Below are 16,087 nucleotides of genomic sequence, written 5' to 3' on the forward strand. Positions count from 1 at the left end.
CATACCTTGTAAATACCCAAGCTGATTCTAAAGAGATTACATGTCTAGGAATGAATGGTATGTCTGTCAATGACAGACAGCTTAGCCTGCTCCCAAGAATTGGCCTCCGGTTGCTTTGAAAATGAAAATCATTATTTGAGACATATATGCAAGCTGGGGATGGCCCATGTTTAAGGTCTAACCAGGGCAGGAAACGTCTGTAGCCTACATGGGAGAAGTGGCTATAGAAAGCTGTTCTTTTTTCCAACCAATTAGTTTTTGGGGTAATTCAAGACCTCTGAATAATGATCAGTAACCTGCCAGATTAATTCACTAGCCTTTAGCTATAGTGGATGAAAATAATTTCCCATGTCTACAATTGCGAAATTGCATCTTTTACAAATGTCCTACTTAATGATCAGTTAATTGTTCTACAGCCTATTTTATTAAGGCTAATATATATTTTTAACACTGTGACATTACCTCCATAATTTCCAGGTATTTATTAATTTAAATCTTAAAGCTGTTAAGTGTGCGATGCCTAATAACTTTAATATTCTCGGCTAATAGGGACAAAAATATCCTGTGCATGCTTTTGAGTTTAATGTGAGCTATAGGCTACATTTCTGTAGGGCCTTGTTCTAGTTCTTCAGTGAATTGTATAGCTTATATCATCCTGATAAAACTTTAGTTATTTTGTCCGAAGGGTACGTTTTTTGGAGTTGCAATGAGTCAGAGAGCCTCGTGATAAAATCACTTTTAACTCCCTTTAAAGAAGTCCTACGGGCCCCTGGAGACCTACACGATTAGTCAACCAGGTCTTTTCACTGCAAGTGAGGTGGGGAGAGAGAGAGAGGGAGAGAGAGAGAGGAGAGAGAGAGAGAGAGAGAGAGAGAGAGAGAGAGAGGGAGGAGGGGGTGGAATTGGGAGGGAGTGTGGGGGTCACCTTTTGTGCAAATATATCAACCAAGAAAGACTACCACCAGCATCAGATTTCTGTTTGTGTGTGTGTGTGTGAGAGGGAGAGAGGCACTCATTTTGCAGAGAGAGAGGGAGAGAGAGGGAGAGAAGTCCAGAACGCTGTGGAGCATTGAAAGAAGACTTGCTGCTGCCAGATTTCCACACTCTAGCTACTTTTCCTTGAATAAAAGTTAGAAAAGCGACCATGGACGGGATAACGTTTGGACGCACGTCGCTCTTGTGCACCTTGCTGCTCTGGGCATTTAAAGGTAAGTCTCTTTGGTACTTCCCGCTACAATTTATAAATGAAACCCCTCTTAGTAACTTTATTATGCGTTGGACACGATGCTGGTTAGGTTTTTCATGGCTTCAGGCAGCAGATTTATACTTTCCCTATGTCGCAGACTTCCGAGTTAAGAGGTCCGCTGCTTACAGGACAAACTTGTAGTTACATGCCACAGTCAGAAGAGGCTCATTAACTTGTTTGCCCTGTATTGTTGAGCCTCTTTACCAGGTGCGTAGCCTATAAGCCAGAACACATCGATAGCAGGTGCAAACCGGATTTATCTCGAAAATGACACGCATCGAACATTTGTTTCAGCAGTACCTAACGTTAACTGGTTAAAAAAACCCTCATCAGTGGCCGTCAGGTTGCGCTGCCCCTACGTACAGCTTGTCTGCACTGATGGGATGTTTTGAGGGTTAATGGTGGCTTTTTTTACTTCAGTACTTCGGTTCGTGTCAGTTCCGCACTTGAGTGCACTTCTTAGCGCACAGGACTGCGGCACGCCGTCATTCCCCTGTGACACTGCTTCATGACCAATAGGTTATAGCCTTATACAAAACAGTAGCTACCTGCCATGAAGCCAAAATAAAATATAGTGAACTGTCAAAATAAAGCACTGATTGAAAAGGCAAAATGTGAATGTGTAGATAAAGTCTTGGCTAGATTTGATTATACATCTACAAGAAAATCTTTTTAAATGTTTGGACATCATAAATATTCCCTTCCCCTACAGTGACACATGATAAGCTTTTATTTTCAAGCCAATGTTGCCCGTCTCATTCATCCTGCTATGTCTGGCTGCTGGGTGCATTTTCCAACTCTTTGATGTCTGATCTGCGGGATTTGCGTCTCCTTTGCTGGCAGTGCGCCTCACCCTCTGCACCCCTGGGTGCTGCCAGAGAGACTAAGCCAATTTAAATGCAACTTGACTTTGGCCTTATATGATCTCCAAAAAAAGTTTTTGAATTCTGAAAAAAACAAAAACAAAAAACAACTTTATATTCATGTAAGGGGTTGCTGTGGTGCTCTACGATTATTATTGCACTGGTACATTTACCATGTAGATTTATCTCCCATGCTTTCCCTCTAACTGTCCCATAGGGATTCACAGCGCCACTGGTGAGGTTATAGTTCCACTCTACTTTATGGTGTTTTAAAACCTCTTTTAATGTCACTGTAATATTTCAGTTAATGCTTTTGCCCTTGGTTAATGTATAATAGATTACCTGTTTGATGTTTGTATTTATGTTTTTCATGTGTTTGACCGGGAAGTTTGTTACAGCCTTCAATTGGTCCTATGTGACTGTGTGTTAAGATTTTTTTAAATGCTTTGTGGGCATTTTGTGAAAGTCATTTCCAGCCTGTGATGGTTTTTAAGCAGGATGAGCTAAAGGGCGGGGCTATGTTGGGCGACTCCCTTTCACTATGTTCTCCATCTCTTCTTTTCTCTCTCTCTGCACTCACTGCATCATTTAATATTTCTCCTCATATTTTACAGACCTTTAAAATGCAGCAATTTCTTTTCATTTTATACAAACATGAAGTCATATAGTGAAAATCCTAGCTTTCTGTATATCAGCATCCACCTCCAGGTCTACCTGGTTTAGCTTTTCTCCCCCTTCACACCACTTCATTCCCCAGATGTCCTTTTATGATCTGCCCCTTCCCTCGTCTCTGGTCTCAGAGACAGTTGTTGTTCTTTGCTGCCTGTCTGCCCTCCATGGAACCTTTTAACAGGTGCCTACCAAAAAGTGCCTTGTAATTGATGGATGCATTGTAGATCCCAGATTCTTCTGTACAGCTGTGGTGCACTGATTTAAAGGCTCAGCTCCAGGTGCTGAGGTCACCCTGTTCCCCTAGGCTGCTCCAATGTTCTTTAAAGAAAAAGTTTGTTAAATCCCTCTGTTACTGTAGTCTCTTTCTTTCTCAATTCAACACAGTATGTTTTATTGGCATGAATGTTCACGTTAAACAATGTTGCTCTCCTCCCTCTCTCTCTCTCTCTCTCTCTCTCTCTCTCTCTCTCTCTCTCCCTGTCTCTCTTGTAGCATAATTTTGTCTAATAATAGCAGCTCTTGCTGGGTCTCATTGGGATTCTGTCACACAGACCCACATTCTCACAATTACTTTATTATTGGTAAATGGCTCCTGCTCTACACTCCTGAAATGCCATTGCCTTTTCCTTCACAGCACAGGCTTCAATAGTGGAAACGTGCAGAAAAATAACTTCCTTTTAGCTGTCTAAAGTTTGTGATAGAAAATACATTGCAACACTCTATCCACATAAGGTAGTTACAAAGTTGCATAAGGTAGGTAAATTGCAACCTGTTTTTTTAGGGGTATTTTATAGAACCAATAACTTCACAATAACTCTAGCACTGCCTTAGTTTCTCCCTTAACTTGGATTTTTGCACATTTTGGGGGATACAAAGAACAAAGTGACATTAAGTTAAAGAGACAAAAAGAGAGTCAAATGGTCAGATGAGTTTGAGCTTAACTGTTGAGACTCCAAAGTGGTCAGGAACAGGTGGAAAGAATCGCAGTGACAAGCATCAGCTGAGTTCAAGGTGTTGAAGTCTAACATGCAGCGTCAGCCTCTTTGTCTATCGCTGCCTTAATTCCCACAGTAATTTCCTCACTTTTAATTTCTGTCCCCCCTGCCAGCGCAGCATCAAAAGTGCACCCCCTGTAGCTATGTGTAATTATTATGGTATTAGGCCAGAAAAAGAGCCAGTTAGCCATGAGGAGATAAAAGCCCGGGAACCTCTTTTACAACTGCTGGGTCACTTGGTTTCAGTCTTTTGCAAGTATACACACGTGTGCATCCTTGAATTCATGAATGCAAAAATATCAATAGACATGCACATGTAGCTTACATTCACTGACCAATAATGGTGCATTACCCACACAGCCACAAATGAACTCACTGTTGGACGAATATTGTGTATGGTACATGGAATCCCTAACCGCAGGATTCTGGCAACACTGGAAACCTTAGCTTGGAGTGAGTGACAGATTGATAGTGGCTGCTTTGGGAGAGCAAGTCTATGTTTGCCCCCTTGTCATTTCGGCCTCTGGGGGAAGGGGCCTTGGAATGGTGAGGCTGTAGTTATTGAGGTGATTCATTCCCCTCTGTGTTTTATAAGTGTATGTGTTTGACAGTGACGGAGGAGTGCACTGACATGGAATGAGTGGCATTCCTCTGGACACGTCTGAGCTCGCTCTGTAATGTGTGTATTTGTTTGTCATCACCTCGAATTCTAAGGTAAAGGGCTTTGAAACCCCCCAGTCACACGCAATAATCCATGTGCAAACAAGCGGCCACAGTGCGGCTTCCACCTCACCATCAAGAGGCAGTGTTGTAGGTGCAAAGCTGGAGTCTGTTCACAGCCAGGGTGCATTCTTGTGGCTTGATTGGTTTTCACTCTGCTGAACAACCAGGGGGAACCAGTTAAACATTAGTCAGTTAAAATAAAGGGCATGTTCTGGCTGATTTGTGTTAGGAAGTCTAGTACTCAACTTTTGAGAAGGGGATTTGAGCTCGCCAGTCTTTCACATACCCACTAGTGTTTATTATTTGCAGTGAATGACACATGGAAGTCAATTAAAGCAGTTTGGTAGCACAGTGATGTTAGCTGGCAGTCAGCACCGGCAATTGGGCATCAGCAGATGGTAGGTTGCATGCACGTGGTTAATCCTGGTTTGAAGTCAGTTAGCGAGAATGATGTGGTTCACAGCAGAGACGGAAAAGTTTATCCCTCTGCTTTTTCATCCTTGTATCCCCTCGAGCTTTAAAAGAGCAGCAGCTAAAGCTATGATTACACACACACACACACACACACACACACACACACACACACACACACACTTCCACAGGTACTCATGCATAAACAAAAGGTGTATTTCTCCAGATTAGCTTTGTCTATGTTCTTGTCTCTTTCCTTATCTTTGCCTGTCTTGGTCTGTCACTCTTTTATCCCACCGTCTCTCTTTTTTGCCCTTCACAATGAAACTTTAGAATATTTTATTTTTTTTACCATGTTGTCTTTCGCCTTGTCGACCACTGTGCTTTTGTGCATGGTTCACAGTTAATAACCATGCATAGCTTCAGGAAGATTGCCCACTGTGTTTTATTGGGAAAGGGCTCTGTTTGCTTTTTACACCCATCCCTAGAGCCATTCCTCAGCCGATTTATGGCCACTATTGATGATTTTAATATAAGAATGACCCTCCTCCCCCTTCTTGGCATGTTCGCCGTTTCTCACTTTCCAAAGAACACATTCCAATACGTCTCTGCCTCTGTTTTTGTTTGAATCTTGATTTAAAGTTGTTTGAAGAAAAGTTTAATGATGTTATTACAGTTAAAAATATTAATTCTCATGCATAATCAGAAGGAGGTGAAAAAGAAGCTGGCTGGAAGTTGTTTTGGTTTGGCTCTTGCTATATGGATGCTTGTCATGTCTTGTCATTAGTGGGAGCTGTAGGGAGGGGAGGAAGGAAGCAGAGGGGAAGGGACGGACAGTGAGAGATCAAGGGAGGGCATGAGAGATGATCACAGCTGACTACAGTGTTGCCACTGTGCAGTCTTGTTTTTCTTGTCTAAGGGGAGGTTGATGATGGTGATAAGTAATTTCAAATGCAGCCTTGAAAAAAAAAAGCTCCATGTCTCTGTGTGCGTGTCCTTGTCTCTTCATTTGTGGACGTGATGGTGGTGGTAGTGGGGGGTTTGGGGGGAGGCAACTCAAGGTTGGGACAAAATTGAAAATTCACAAAGCACTTTCGGGAGACGAGGTTAAGTGCTGCCAATCCATTTAGCAGGAGAGTGCCGTAGTAAGATCTGGATAAGAGCCTCGATTTCTCAATGTGTTTAGTGTAGGAATAAACATAGCAGCAGCATTGGCTTGAGCTCTTTTAGCCACGTGCTGTACAAATCTGTGTCATAAAGTAGCAAGGAAATAGGATGGCCTACATGTTTTGTGTCTGCCGTAGGAATAAGGCGTCCAGTTGTGTTGATCAATCAAATAGCGTGCTGGTGGGGGTGATAAAACGAACAAAAGCGATAAAGGCAGAGATAGCAGCAGTGAGGATCAGACAGGCGGACAACATCAGGATTGAGGAATGCCAATTAGGAATGGGGAATGTCATGGAAAAGCCTGGATCTGTTGCCAAGGAGATCATTTTTCTGGCAGTAGAGAGGAAATCCTAACCCCTGGTCCCCTTAAACCCTAAACCCTCCATCTGACTGTTGGCTGGCAGTGTGTCCTCTGGGAGCCCCTCAAGCTGTTGCTTTTCAGACATCAACAGTTGCCTCAGCAGCAGTTGTTGAATGCACCCCTCCAAAAAGCCCTGTCACCCCCCTTCCTTCACACACATACACACTTGGGTTCCATTACCACCTTGTGTCTTTCCACATCACCAGGCTTGGCCTGGTGTGGGGGAAGGAGAGAGTACAACTGTATGTTTGCTGTGAACTAACTTAACTTGTTTGTCCCTTCATTTTTTTAGTATTTATTTGACATTTCAGAAAATGCCTCTGAAAAATTACTGTACATGATTTTAAGTACTTCCCATGTTACTGAGGCACAATTTTGAAAGCATCTCTGACCCAGTTATTATTACTTCCTAAGGAGTGGTTTCAGAAAAATAGCAGTGGAATCCCAAGGGATTCTTTTCCTCCCTTATCTGTATCGCATAATGATAACCATGAAATGAGGGTGACTTGAAGTTCACTAGGCTACAGAACGTTCTGTGTTTACATATGTGTGCACGTGTGTGAGCAAATTTACACAAACCACTGCCACAAAGTTAGGCCACAACTACAATGATTACTCTTCTCTCTTTTAAACCACTTTTCATGTCCAATCTCCCTTTTCCATCTGTCAGAGTACATTCCTGCGTCCCCCATGACTTTAATCTAGTTAATGGTTAAGCAGCGGTGGTTAACCTCTCCAGTGAGGCTGGTCACTGTTTGACAATGAGATCTTATTGCTTTAACTGTGCCGGGGGGACCTGTGAGACAGGAGTGGGGGCATTAATCCTCCATGCTGGGAAGGAAGAGGAGGAGCAGTAGGTGGAGGAAGGGAAGAGAGGTTGTGAAGGCGTTTATGTGTGAGCTTCGGAGGTGGTATTTGTATTACAGCAACCTAATATGCTATACTTTTCATCTTATGTCAGTGTATGGTTTTGTGTTTTGAGCTATATGACTTCATGTATGTGTGAGAAAAGGGGGTTCCCCACGTTACCTGAGAGCTAGGTCAGTGTCATCACTGACAGATCAAGTGTCTGTTTAGGGCTTCTGAGTCGGGCAACTCGCCTAAGGACATAACCCGTCTTTGTTTTATCACTTGCCTGAGCCCCTCTGAAACAACGACCACAGCACTAAAGTTCCCTTTGCTCCTCTCTGCTTGTGTGAACTTGACTTTGAAAGAGAAGAGTAGAGTAAAGTTACTGTGCTCTGACTGTTAATATTCTCCTCAAGTCACATCCTTTTTCTTAACTTTAGTGTGAGTCTCTTTTTCTCTGCAAGTTACATTTCTCCCTGGAATTTGCTTGTCGGCCTACTTTATGCAAAGCTCTGTAAGTTTTTCTTCTCTAGGCTACATCTCTCACACTCATCTTTCTCTCTCCTCCTCTAACTTTCTCTCACCTTCCATCCATCATCTGTCTCTCATCCCTGCCAGGGACAGACACAAAACACATGCATCCTCCTGACCATGTGATGTCTAATTATCACAACAGCCTGAACAGAAGTAGCCACTGTTAGCGCAGTGTCTGAAATCCATGGTGATTCTTAACAGTAGAAGAAGGCATTTGTTTTTTTGGGGGGGTGAGGGGGGTTCACTTCAGCTAATGACAATAATCAAGCCACAAGACTTACAGTCACTTTATAAAGTAGCAGCAGTGCGGTGTAGCTGCAGATCCCTAAGACATATGCATTTTTGAGTCTTGTTTTTTTGTTGGAAATTTCAAAGCTGAATTTCCTGTATTGTTAGTTTCATGTTCCGGTAATACAAGGAGAGTCAAGTTTCATAGCTTAATTTTCATTCACTCCAGCAGTACAAGCTTGCTCTCAGTCCATATGAATATTTAATTCAAAATCAATGGCATTCAATTGGGTTATGACTCCATCAGGCTAAATGATTCCCAATTACATGTCTGTGCAATCTGCAGAACAACAAATGTGATGGATTGTTATTGTGGGGATAATGTTAGACTTACAGAGTTCCTAACTGATTTACCCTCTTGTTATTAAGGGCTAAAGTAATTATACTGTGTGCCTCAAGAGCATCTTGCATTCTACCCTGGCGATTATGCATACTGAATGATTATCAAGCAGAAGTCAGCTGAACATACTGTACTGCAGTCCATGTGAAAGAAGACTACGGTGGACATTCTGCCTTTTCTGGCTGCTGTATGTAGTGTTGAGAGAGCCTGAGAGTTCTAGGACAAGCAGCTCAGAGGACCCCCTTTGATCCCATGCCCCACTCACATCACACACACACACTTCAAGATTTGTCTCTGTGGAGGATGATGAAAGATGCACCGACTCCCCATGTCAATTAGCAGTTTTGGAGTGAGCGCTGTGTGTGTGTGTGTGTGAGTGTGTGTGAGTGTGTGTGCGTGCATGCGTGGGTGTGTGCCTTGAAAAACGGTGGGGTTGGTTAATGGCAGGGGCAGAGAGGACACATGTTCAATAATGAGGACAGACAAAGGGGGACAGGCAGAGGGAGGGGAAGGAGGGAGGATGGGAGGATGATGGAGTATTCAGTATGTCACTGCTTTTCATTAGGTCTTCTAGGCTTCTAGTTATGGCTGGAAATCAATATCATCATATTAATGAGAATATTTCCCGCACTTTATATCACAATATTGCCAATCTTATATTTAATGCAACAAATTTTTGTAAAAAGCAAAAATTCTTTGTTCTATAAAAAGGTAAAAGAAATACTGAAAATATGCTCATCATAGATTCCTAAACCCAAAGCTTTCAAATATCCTTTCCTTTGTTCTCCTACCAGTAGTCCAAAACCTCCAAATATTAATTTAATGGAGATACAAAACACAATTCACCACAGCTGAGGCACATGAATTAAGAACGGTTTGACTTTTTTGAAAGATAACAACAAATTGTAGCTAATTCATTTTCTATTGACAGATAATTTGATTAATCGACTAAGTGATGCACCTGTCATTTGGACCGATTTGTAAGACAACATGATAACGTCTATCATCACAATATGAAAATCAATAAACTATAATACTGAATTTTCACACTGATAAAGCACCAGTGCTCAGCTGTGTGGCGATCTGTGCTTTCTGTGCTTATTGACTCCGTGTCAAGTGTAAAGACAGAGTTTGCAAGTGGTATACTTGACTTTTATACTCTATGTATGTATGAGTATGTTTTTTTTTTTTTTCATGTAGTGGCCTCAAGTGTTAGAGGCTGCGTTAGAGCCAAGTGTATCCCACTCAATTGCGGTCATCTATTGTGTGTTCATGTAGCCCTGAGACTCCTCACTGCAGCACCTTTTTAATGTATATTTCAGTGAGGTCTTTTTCTATCTGCACCTGAACAAGGCTACATTGTTAAGACATTCCTTAAGGCTGTTGGAATGCAGGTATTAATACTGGGCTGATTACACACACAGCAGAGAGAGAGAGAGAAGGAGTGGGAAGGAAAGGAAGGAGAGAGGAATGGAGGTGTAGAGCAAAGCGAATGGAGGAGGGCAGCATGTTGGCGCACAGTGAAAATGTGACGAATGGTGATACTTGTCAGTATTTTAACTGTGTGTGACTGCGCGCGCATGAATGAATACATATATGCATACAGGTGCTTAAGTATGTCAATGTGTGTGTGCATTTACATTCTTGTGAGAAGGGGTATTTGAATGTGTGTCCAGAGTGTGTGTCTGGAATGCATACCCCATTAACTGAACTAACGCAGCAGTATGTGTGTGTGACAAAGCAGAGGGTTAGCTGCGGGTGTGGGACAGGACCTGGCTGTGTGTGTGGGCGCCCGTCACTTGGAGCAGTCGGGGCTGTTAGGAGCATGTGAACATTGCTGCAACCCCAACGTGAACTGGAATCCGGATTTAACAGAGGTTATAAAGAGGTGTGTGTGTGTATGTGTGTCTAATCCCACACTGATGGCAGTGCCAGCTGGGGATGGGAAAAGTGGTAGGAGAGCCCATCACCTACCCATCACCTACCCATCATGTGGGAGGCCTCACATGGCTAGAACCACTCGATTTCCTTTCCCTTTCAGTCTCTTCCCTCAGTCTTCCTTTCTTACTGGCCTTTACTTTTGTTTGGTCTTCTGCATTTTCTGCTTTCTTTCTTTATTTTTCTCCCTCCTTCATCATTTTTTTCTTGACAAATAGACTGCCTTTATGTGAAAATGATGTCTCCAAGTTAATAATAATGATCATTTTTGACTAAAAAAATAGGGGAAGGCTTGTAATTACTCCATTTTCATGTATTGTGTATGTATTGTGCCGCCATGGTTGTGGCTTCTGGCTTACCAGCTGGTGGTATAAGATCCAGGCTGTCAGAATTAGAGCCTGCTCTCCTTGGCAAGGAAGTTAGCAAGGTATAGCCAGCCAAAAAAAACTACCATTCACTGCCTACACCCTTTTCTGTAGCCCCTCACCCACACACACTCCCCACCTCGCCCAATCTGTTTGTGTTTGTGTGTGTGTGTGTGTGTGTCTGTTTGGCGCTGGTTTGAGGGCAGTTGGTGTAACGGTTCAGGAGAGCCCACCATCGACATGACAGGGTAAACCAAGTCAAAGCTCAGTATGGAGCGGTAACCCCTGGCTAATGCTAACTTCATTGGTAAGAAGCAGTTTGAGGAGATATGGACCGTATGGTTACATTGGTACCAGCCAAACAATGGCATGCTTGTCTTCCTGTGGCTACCCACCTGTTCTCTCTTCCCTCGCTTCAGCTGTATCCAAGAATGAGAACAGGACCTCCTGTCCTTCATCAGACACTTTCTCCTTCTCCCACCCACACTGTGCATCTTTCTTTCCTTCCTTTTCGTCTTTCTTTGCCTTCTCCCATTGGGCAGGGTTAACATTTTTAACAGGACAAAAGAAATGGCTGCAGTGACTGAGAAAGAGAAAAGAAACAGCTGGACGGTCATGGACTCGAGATCATGTTGCATGTGTTCACTTATAACACCGTCTGCTCTTCTTTCTCTCTATGTCCTCATTTCTGTCTTTCACCGTCTCCTCACCCTCCCCTGACACTTTCACAGTCTTCCACTTCCTCCTCTGGTCTTAGTTTCTCTCCTCACTTCTGCTACCACTCTCTCTGAATTCTGACTTTTGCTCATTCGATTTCTTATACCACATCCCACTGCCTCTCTCTCTTTCTCTCTTTCTCTTTCTTTTTTCTTGTTTGTGTCTGTTCCTACTCGATGATGTGGTCAGAGCCCCTGCAGTGGATTATCAGTCAGTTGACTCACAGAGGGCAGCCAAAGCCTCCAGTACAAACATGAGACAATATCCAAATGATTGGCTGGTTGGCTGTGCACCGTGGAAACAAGCCTCCATATCAGTTTGAGCCAGGCTCGGTTCACAGGTCTGCCCATAAACCATATTAGCCGGTAACACTGACACACTGCAGTGCTTCTGTTTGTTTGCAGCAGCTGCTTTGGGTGTAGTATAATCAAAAATGGAATGTATTATCAGATAAATACAGAAGCTTCTATTGGTTGTTTTCTCATAAGGTTAAAGTGCATGTGGGTGGGATGAGTTTCAATTGCAGAAATCATGTTAATTAATGCAAATAACTGTGTGTTATTTAGACTGCCTTATTTAGATGTTTTTCTTACTGGATGGGGGAGGGCACATTCAGCCATCAGTTAGTTCAGCAAGTTTTAAGTCCTAACTTCCTGCATCTGTTCTCAACAGGAAAATAACTACGATTTGGGCAAGTAGTGCAAACGTGGAGCTCAGTCGAAGTAATTACCTACTGTAGCACTATACTTTGTGCAGATAAGATAGAAGTGTTTTTATATATATTATATCTTGCTTAGTGCACATTTTATAGCATAGATCCCATATGTGGCCACTTACCTGCAAAATGTTGCAAATGAAGCAACCAGTTGGTGTGATTTATGACAACAGAGAGAAGGGACCATCTGGGTTCTAGTATGCTAAATGTATATAATGCTTCTTCAATCTGGGAAACACATTGTCCCTAATCTGCTGGGTCTTTTGATCACATCTGCCTTCATGTATGCACGGCTAAAACTTAGTGTTATCTCCAAGTGTTACCTCCATGTGTCTCCCTGCCTCGCCTGCCACCTCAGTCTGTGCTTCACAGCTCATTATGGAGTTACAGAGTTGGCTTCTCTGCCCTCCAGCTACCCTTCTGCTTGGAGATGAAGTCATGGAAAATTCTCTGCTGATGATAGACAGCTTCCACGTCTTCTGTCCATCAACTCGGCTTACTTCTCATCCACATTCCTTGGCTCACAGTTCTTTAGTTCTTCTCACCTCTACCTGGATTTGACAGACCTCCCTTCCCCCTCCCACATCCTTTCTCATCTTCCCTCAGTCTACCCTTTCCTGCCTAATACCTGTATGGACAGGTTTTTGGCTGCCTCTGCAAACCCCTCTCAAACACCACCTTACCTTCCCCACCATAAATTTCAAAATCCGCCCAAGGGCCCCCAACCCAACCACAGAATGTGCAATTCTGAGCCAGGCAAAAGCACACTGTTCTCAAATTACATTTAGTGACATACACTCAGAGGACAGTCTCACATTGGTGACTCACATCATAACTAATTCTGGAAATGGCAATTGAATAGCTTGCTTGTGCTGTTAGCAATATGTTCCTTTGGTTTAAAAAAAAACATATTTTATTTAACAGGTCTATGATTTTGAACACTGTTATGAATAATGAATGAATGATGCTGATGGGAGGTCCAGCTACACAGTGCTGCTGTCGCACCCACCTTTGAGTTAATCTAATTGAAACAAGTTCAATAGTGTCATGTCTGCTTTTATCTTCATCTTGTTCCCTTTATATATGCATCACCCACTCCCATAATGAAAGCACAGACTGGCAGCCATGAATACAGTCATATGATCACAGATGCCCTGTAATATATAGGATGCATTTCATTTCACCCCTCTCTTTTCATATTTACCCATTTCATTTTCTGTCCAGCAACATTTGTTAAATTAGACTATTTTAATGATCTCTCTTTCTTATGTCACAAAAATGGCTAAAAATGTGAAGAGGCAGTAGGTAGGCAGTTTTATCTTTTCCATCTTTATCTTGCTGTAAATGGTCTCCAGCCCACTACCCTCCTGCTAACCCTACCCTTCTGTCCTCACCTCTCTCCACCCATCCACCCTCTCTCACCCGTATGCATCCTTCATATCAGCTCCAATGTCTCTACATTATTACCAAATGCTTGGAGATGGAGGAGGTGGATGAGATGGTGCCAGAGTAGCAGAGGTGTTGATAGTTGAGCTTCAACACCCCTATGAACCTCCAGAAGCCTACTCCTTACACACATGCAAAATATATGCATACACACACACACACACACACACATGCAATCATCCTGCTTGGCTTCCCTCCATATGATGTTTTATTTCCTCCATTATCCTAAACAACCAGCACTTGCAACACCTACCTGGACCATCTGCTCCTGTAACACCAACAACTAGACTCATCTTCTTGGACAGAAACCAGGATTTTCTTTCATGCTAAAGCTTGCGGAACAATGCTCAACTGTATTTTACTTTTTTTTTTTAAGAAAGCCAGGGCTAGACTATCCCTAACCTTATGTTTTAAGGCTAGTGGGCACTGTGTAGACACATGTACATATAAATCTACACACTCCAGTGTGCAGGATAGAGCTTGAACTGAGAACCAAAGTCATATTTTAAACATCTTGGACTGACACCAAGTATTCATTAACATTGCTGGTTCTCTTTTTTAGAAAGGTACTGGTTCTCCAGGATACACTTTATTAATTAAGTTGGGAACAAATCACTCTCCATACTGTCTGACTCTGTGGTATGCTGTAGCTATGATTAGAGTGATAGAAGGACACCCTGACACACTCCTTTCTTATGATTCATTTTTCCTTTGATCTCGGTATGCTGGCGATTAGCATAGCATCTTCATGCCAGTTTTGCCACATTTGCTGTCTCTCTCTCTCTTTCTAATAGTGTCTGTCATCCTTGTAATCTCTGCCTGTCAGACTCCATCTTCTTGTCATCGCTTGTGTTTGCAGAAGAATGGAAACATAGAGGCGCCATTTTCATAAATGAGTTGTTGCTTGGTTGGATTTTGTCAAGTAAAGGAGATCCTTTTCTTGATGTTTGTGGCCAGTGGTAGCTATACTTATTTCCATTCTCAGTTAATCTGTGTGGTCTTTTTTACTAAATTGTTTAGTATGTAAAATGTGAAAAAAAGTTTTTAAAAAATGTCTCAGCTTTCAGAGCACAAGGTGTTGTTTAATTGCTTTTTTTGCCCGATCAGTGGTCAAAAATCCAAAGATGTTTAATTTAGATTTGAAAAACTGGAACCAGATAAAGTTTTGACATTTTGACATTTTGCTTGAAGGATTAATTTATTATCAGAATTGTTGCCAATTTTTATTTTATTTTTTTATTTAATCATTTCATCAGTAGTCCACTTCAGCCTTTTTTTAACTGGTCTCTTTCCTTATAGACATCTTGTATTCTTAATGCCACCTTGTTAACCAAACGTGGCCTTGGTTTTCAGTGCCCATGAAAAGATCTAGGTGTCAGTAACCTAAAATGGAGGCGCCACAATATTGATGAAATGTCAGTGGTTAACATAAACCTTATAGAAGTGTAAATTCGCTTTATTTAAATTCAGATGAATGATTGTGTACGTGTTAGTGTGTGAGTGCCAAAGGAAGCGTAACCCCAAAGGGTCATGGGTCCATCTGGTGTAAGATCTCATGGGACAACATCACACATCAGCATATGACCTTATGCATGTACACTTAAAAGGGGTGGAACAATTGATGCCATTTTTGTCCTGTGATTTTTTTCTGAAAAGGTGGATATGGGCACCATGAGAGGTTAGAGAGAGAGATACTGTTTTGGAAACTTGTGTGGAAGTGGCTGAGATTTTCAGTGATATTACTATATGTCAAACCTTTTACCCTTCGCACTCCCTCCACTTTCCTCCTCGTGCCCCCTGACCACTCACCCTTGTCTCCTTCTCCATCCATTATGACGTCGCACTGTTTTGTCCCCCACACACACACCCTCCTCCCCCTTCCGTACATCTCCCTCAGCCACGTGGTGTCTCTATCTTCCATCTCTAGGAGTTGTAGGTCTGTGCAGGTTGAGGCACGTGTTGTTTTGTCTTTCTCAGGTTTCACACATTCCAGATATTATCACCAGGCTCCAGTTAGCTGAGCTGATAAGAGATGGGGGGGGGGGGGGGGGTTCAATCACTTAGCAGACAATGACGAATGGTGCCCTCTGTGTCAGGTCTGATGCACACAGATGGAAGGCCTATGCCAGGTGTGGCCCTAACAGGACAATAGGTATATCATGTTGGACAGTCATGCAGTTATCTTGTCACATGGCTTTGATCTACTGTCAGTTACATTTTCTGTTTTGCTCTGCAGAGTCACCAGACGACTGTCTCTGGAATCAGTCAAAATTAGAATGAATGTTGAATATTTAAATTTGAGCTTAATTTCGTTAATTATTTCATCTGTTGCCTCCTATTTCTTTTCTAGTCACACCACCATCCAAGCTATGAATAATGATTTAATGAAGCATTAATGAAATGTGAAAAATGTACGGGGTAGCAGATTGGATTTTTATGAGGACTGGAATAATGCAC

At 42.4% G+C, this 16,087-nt stretch overlaps 1 protein-coding gene across 2 annotated transcripts in view; it reads left to right on the plus strand.

Moving 5' to 3' along the window:
- Nucleotides 1–982: 982 nt before the first annotated feature.
- The window catches only part of bcam (basal cell adhesion molecule (Lutheran blood group)), a 52,511-nt gene continuing 37,406 nt past the window's right edge, over nt 983–16,087 (plus strand). The window contains exon 1 of one of the 2 annotated variants that reach the window (XM_038710945.1): nt 983–1,208. In XM_038710945.1, the coding sequence (XP_038566873.1) occupies nt 1,145–1,208 (64 nt within the window). In that variant the 5' untranslated portion in view covers nt 983–1,144. The remainder of the gene's footprint in view (nt 1,209–16,087) is intronic. The other variant, XM_038710944.1, reaches the window with a different exon arrangement.

This window comes from Micropterus salmoides, unplaced genomic scaffold (assembly GCF_014851395.1).
Source record: "Micropterus salmoides isolate LMB-PRFRI ecotype aquatic unplaced genomic scaffold, ASM1485139v1 Ms_hic_scaffold_11, whole genome shotgun sequence".
Taxonomy (NCBI): domain Eukaryota; kingdom Metazoa; phylum Chordata; class Actinopteri; order Centrarchiformes; family Centrarchidae; genus Micropterus; species Micropterus salmoides.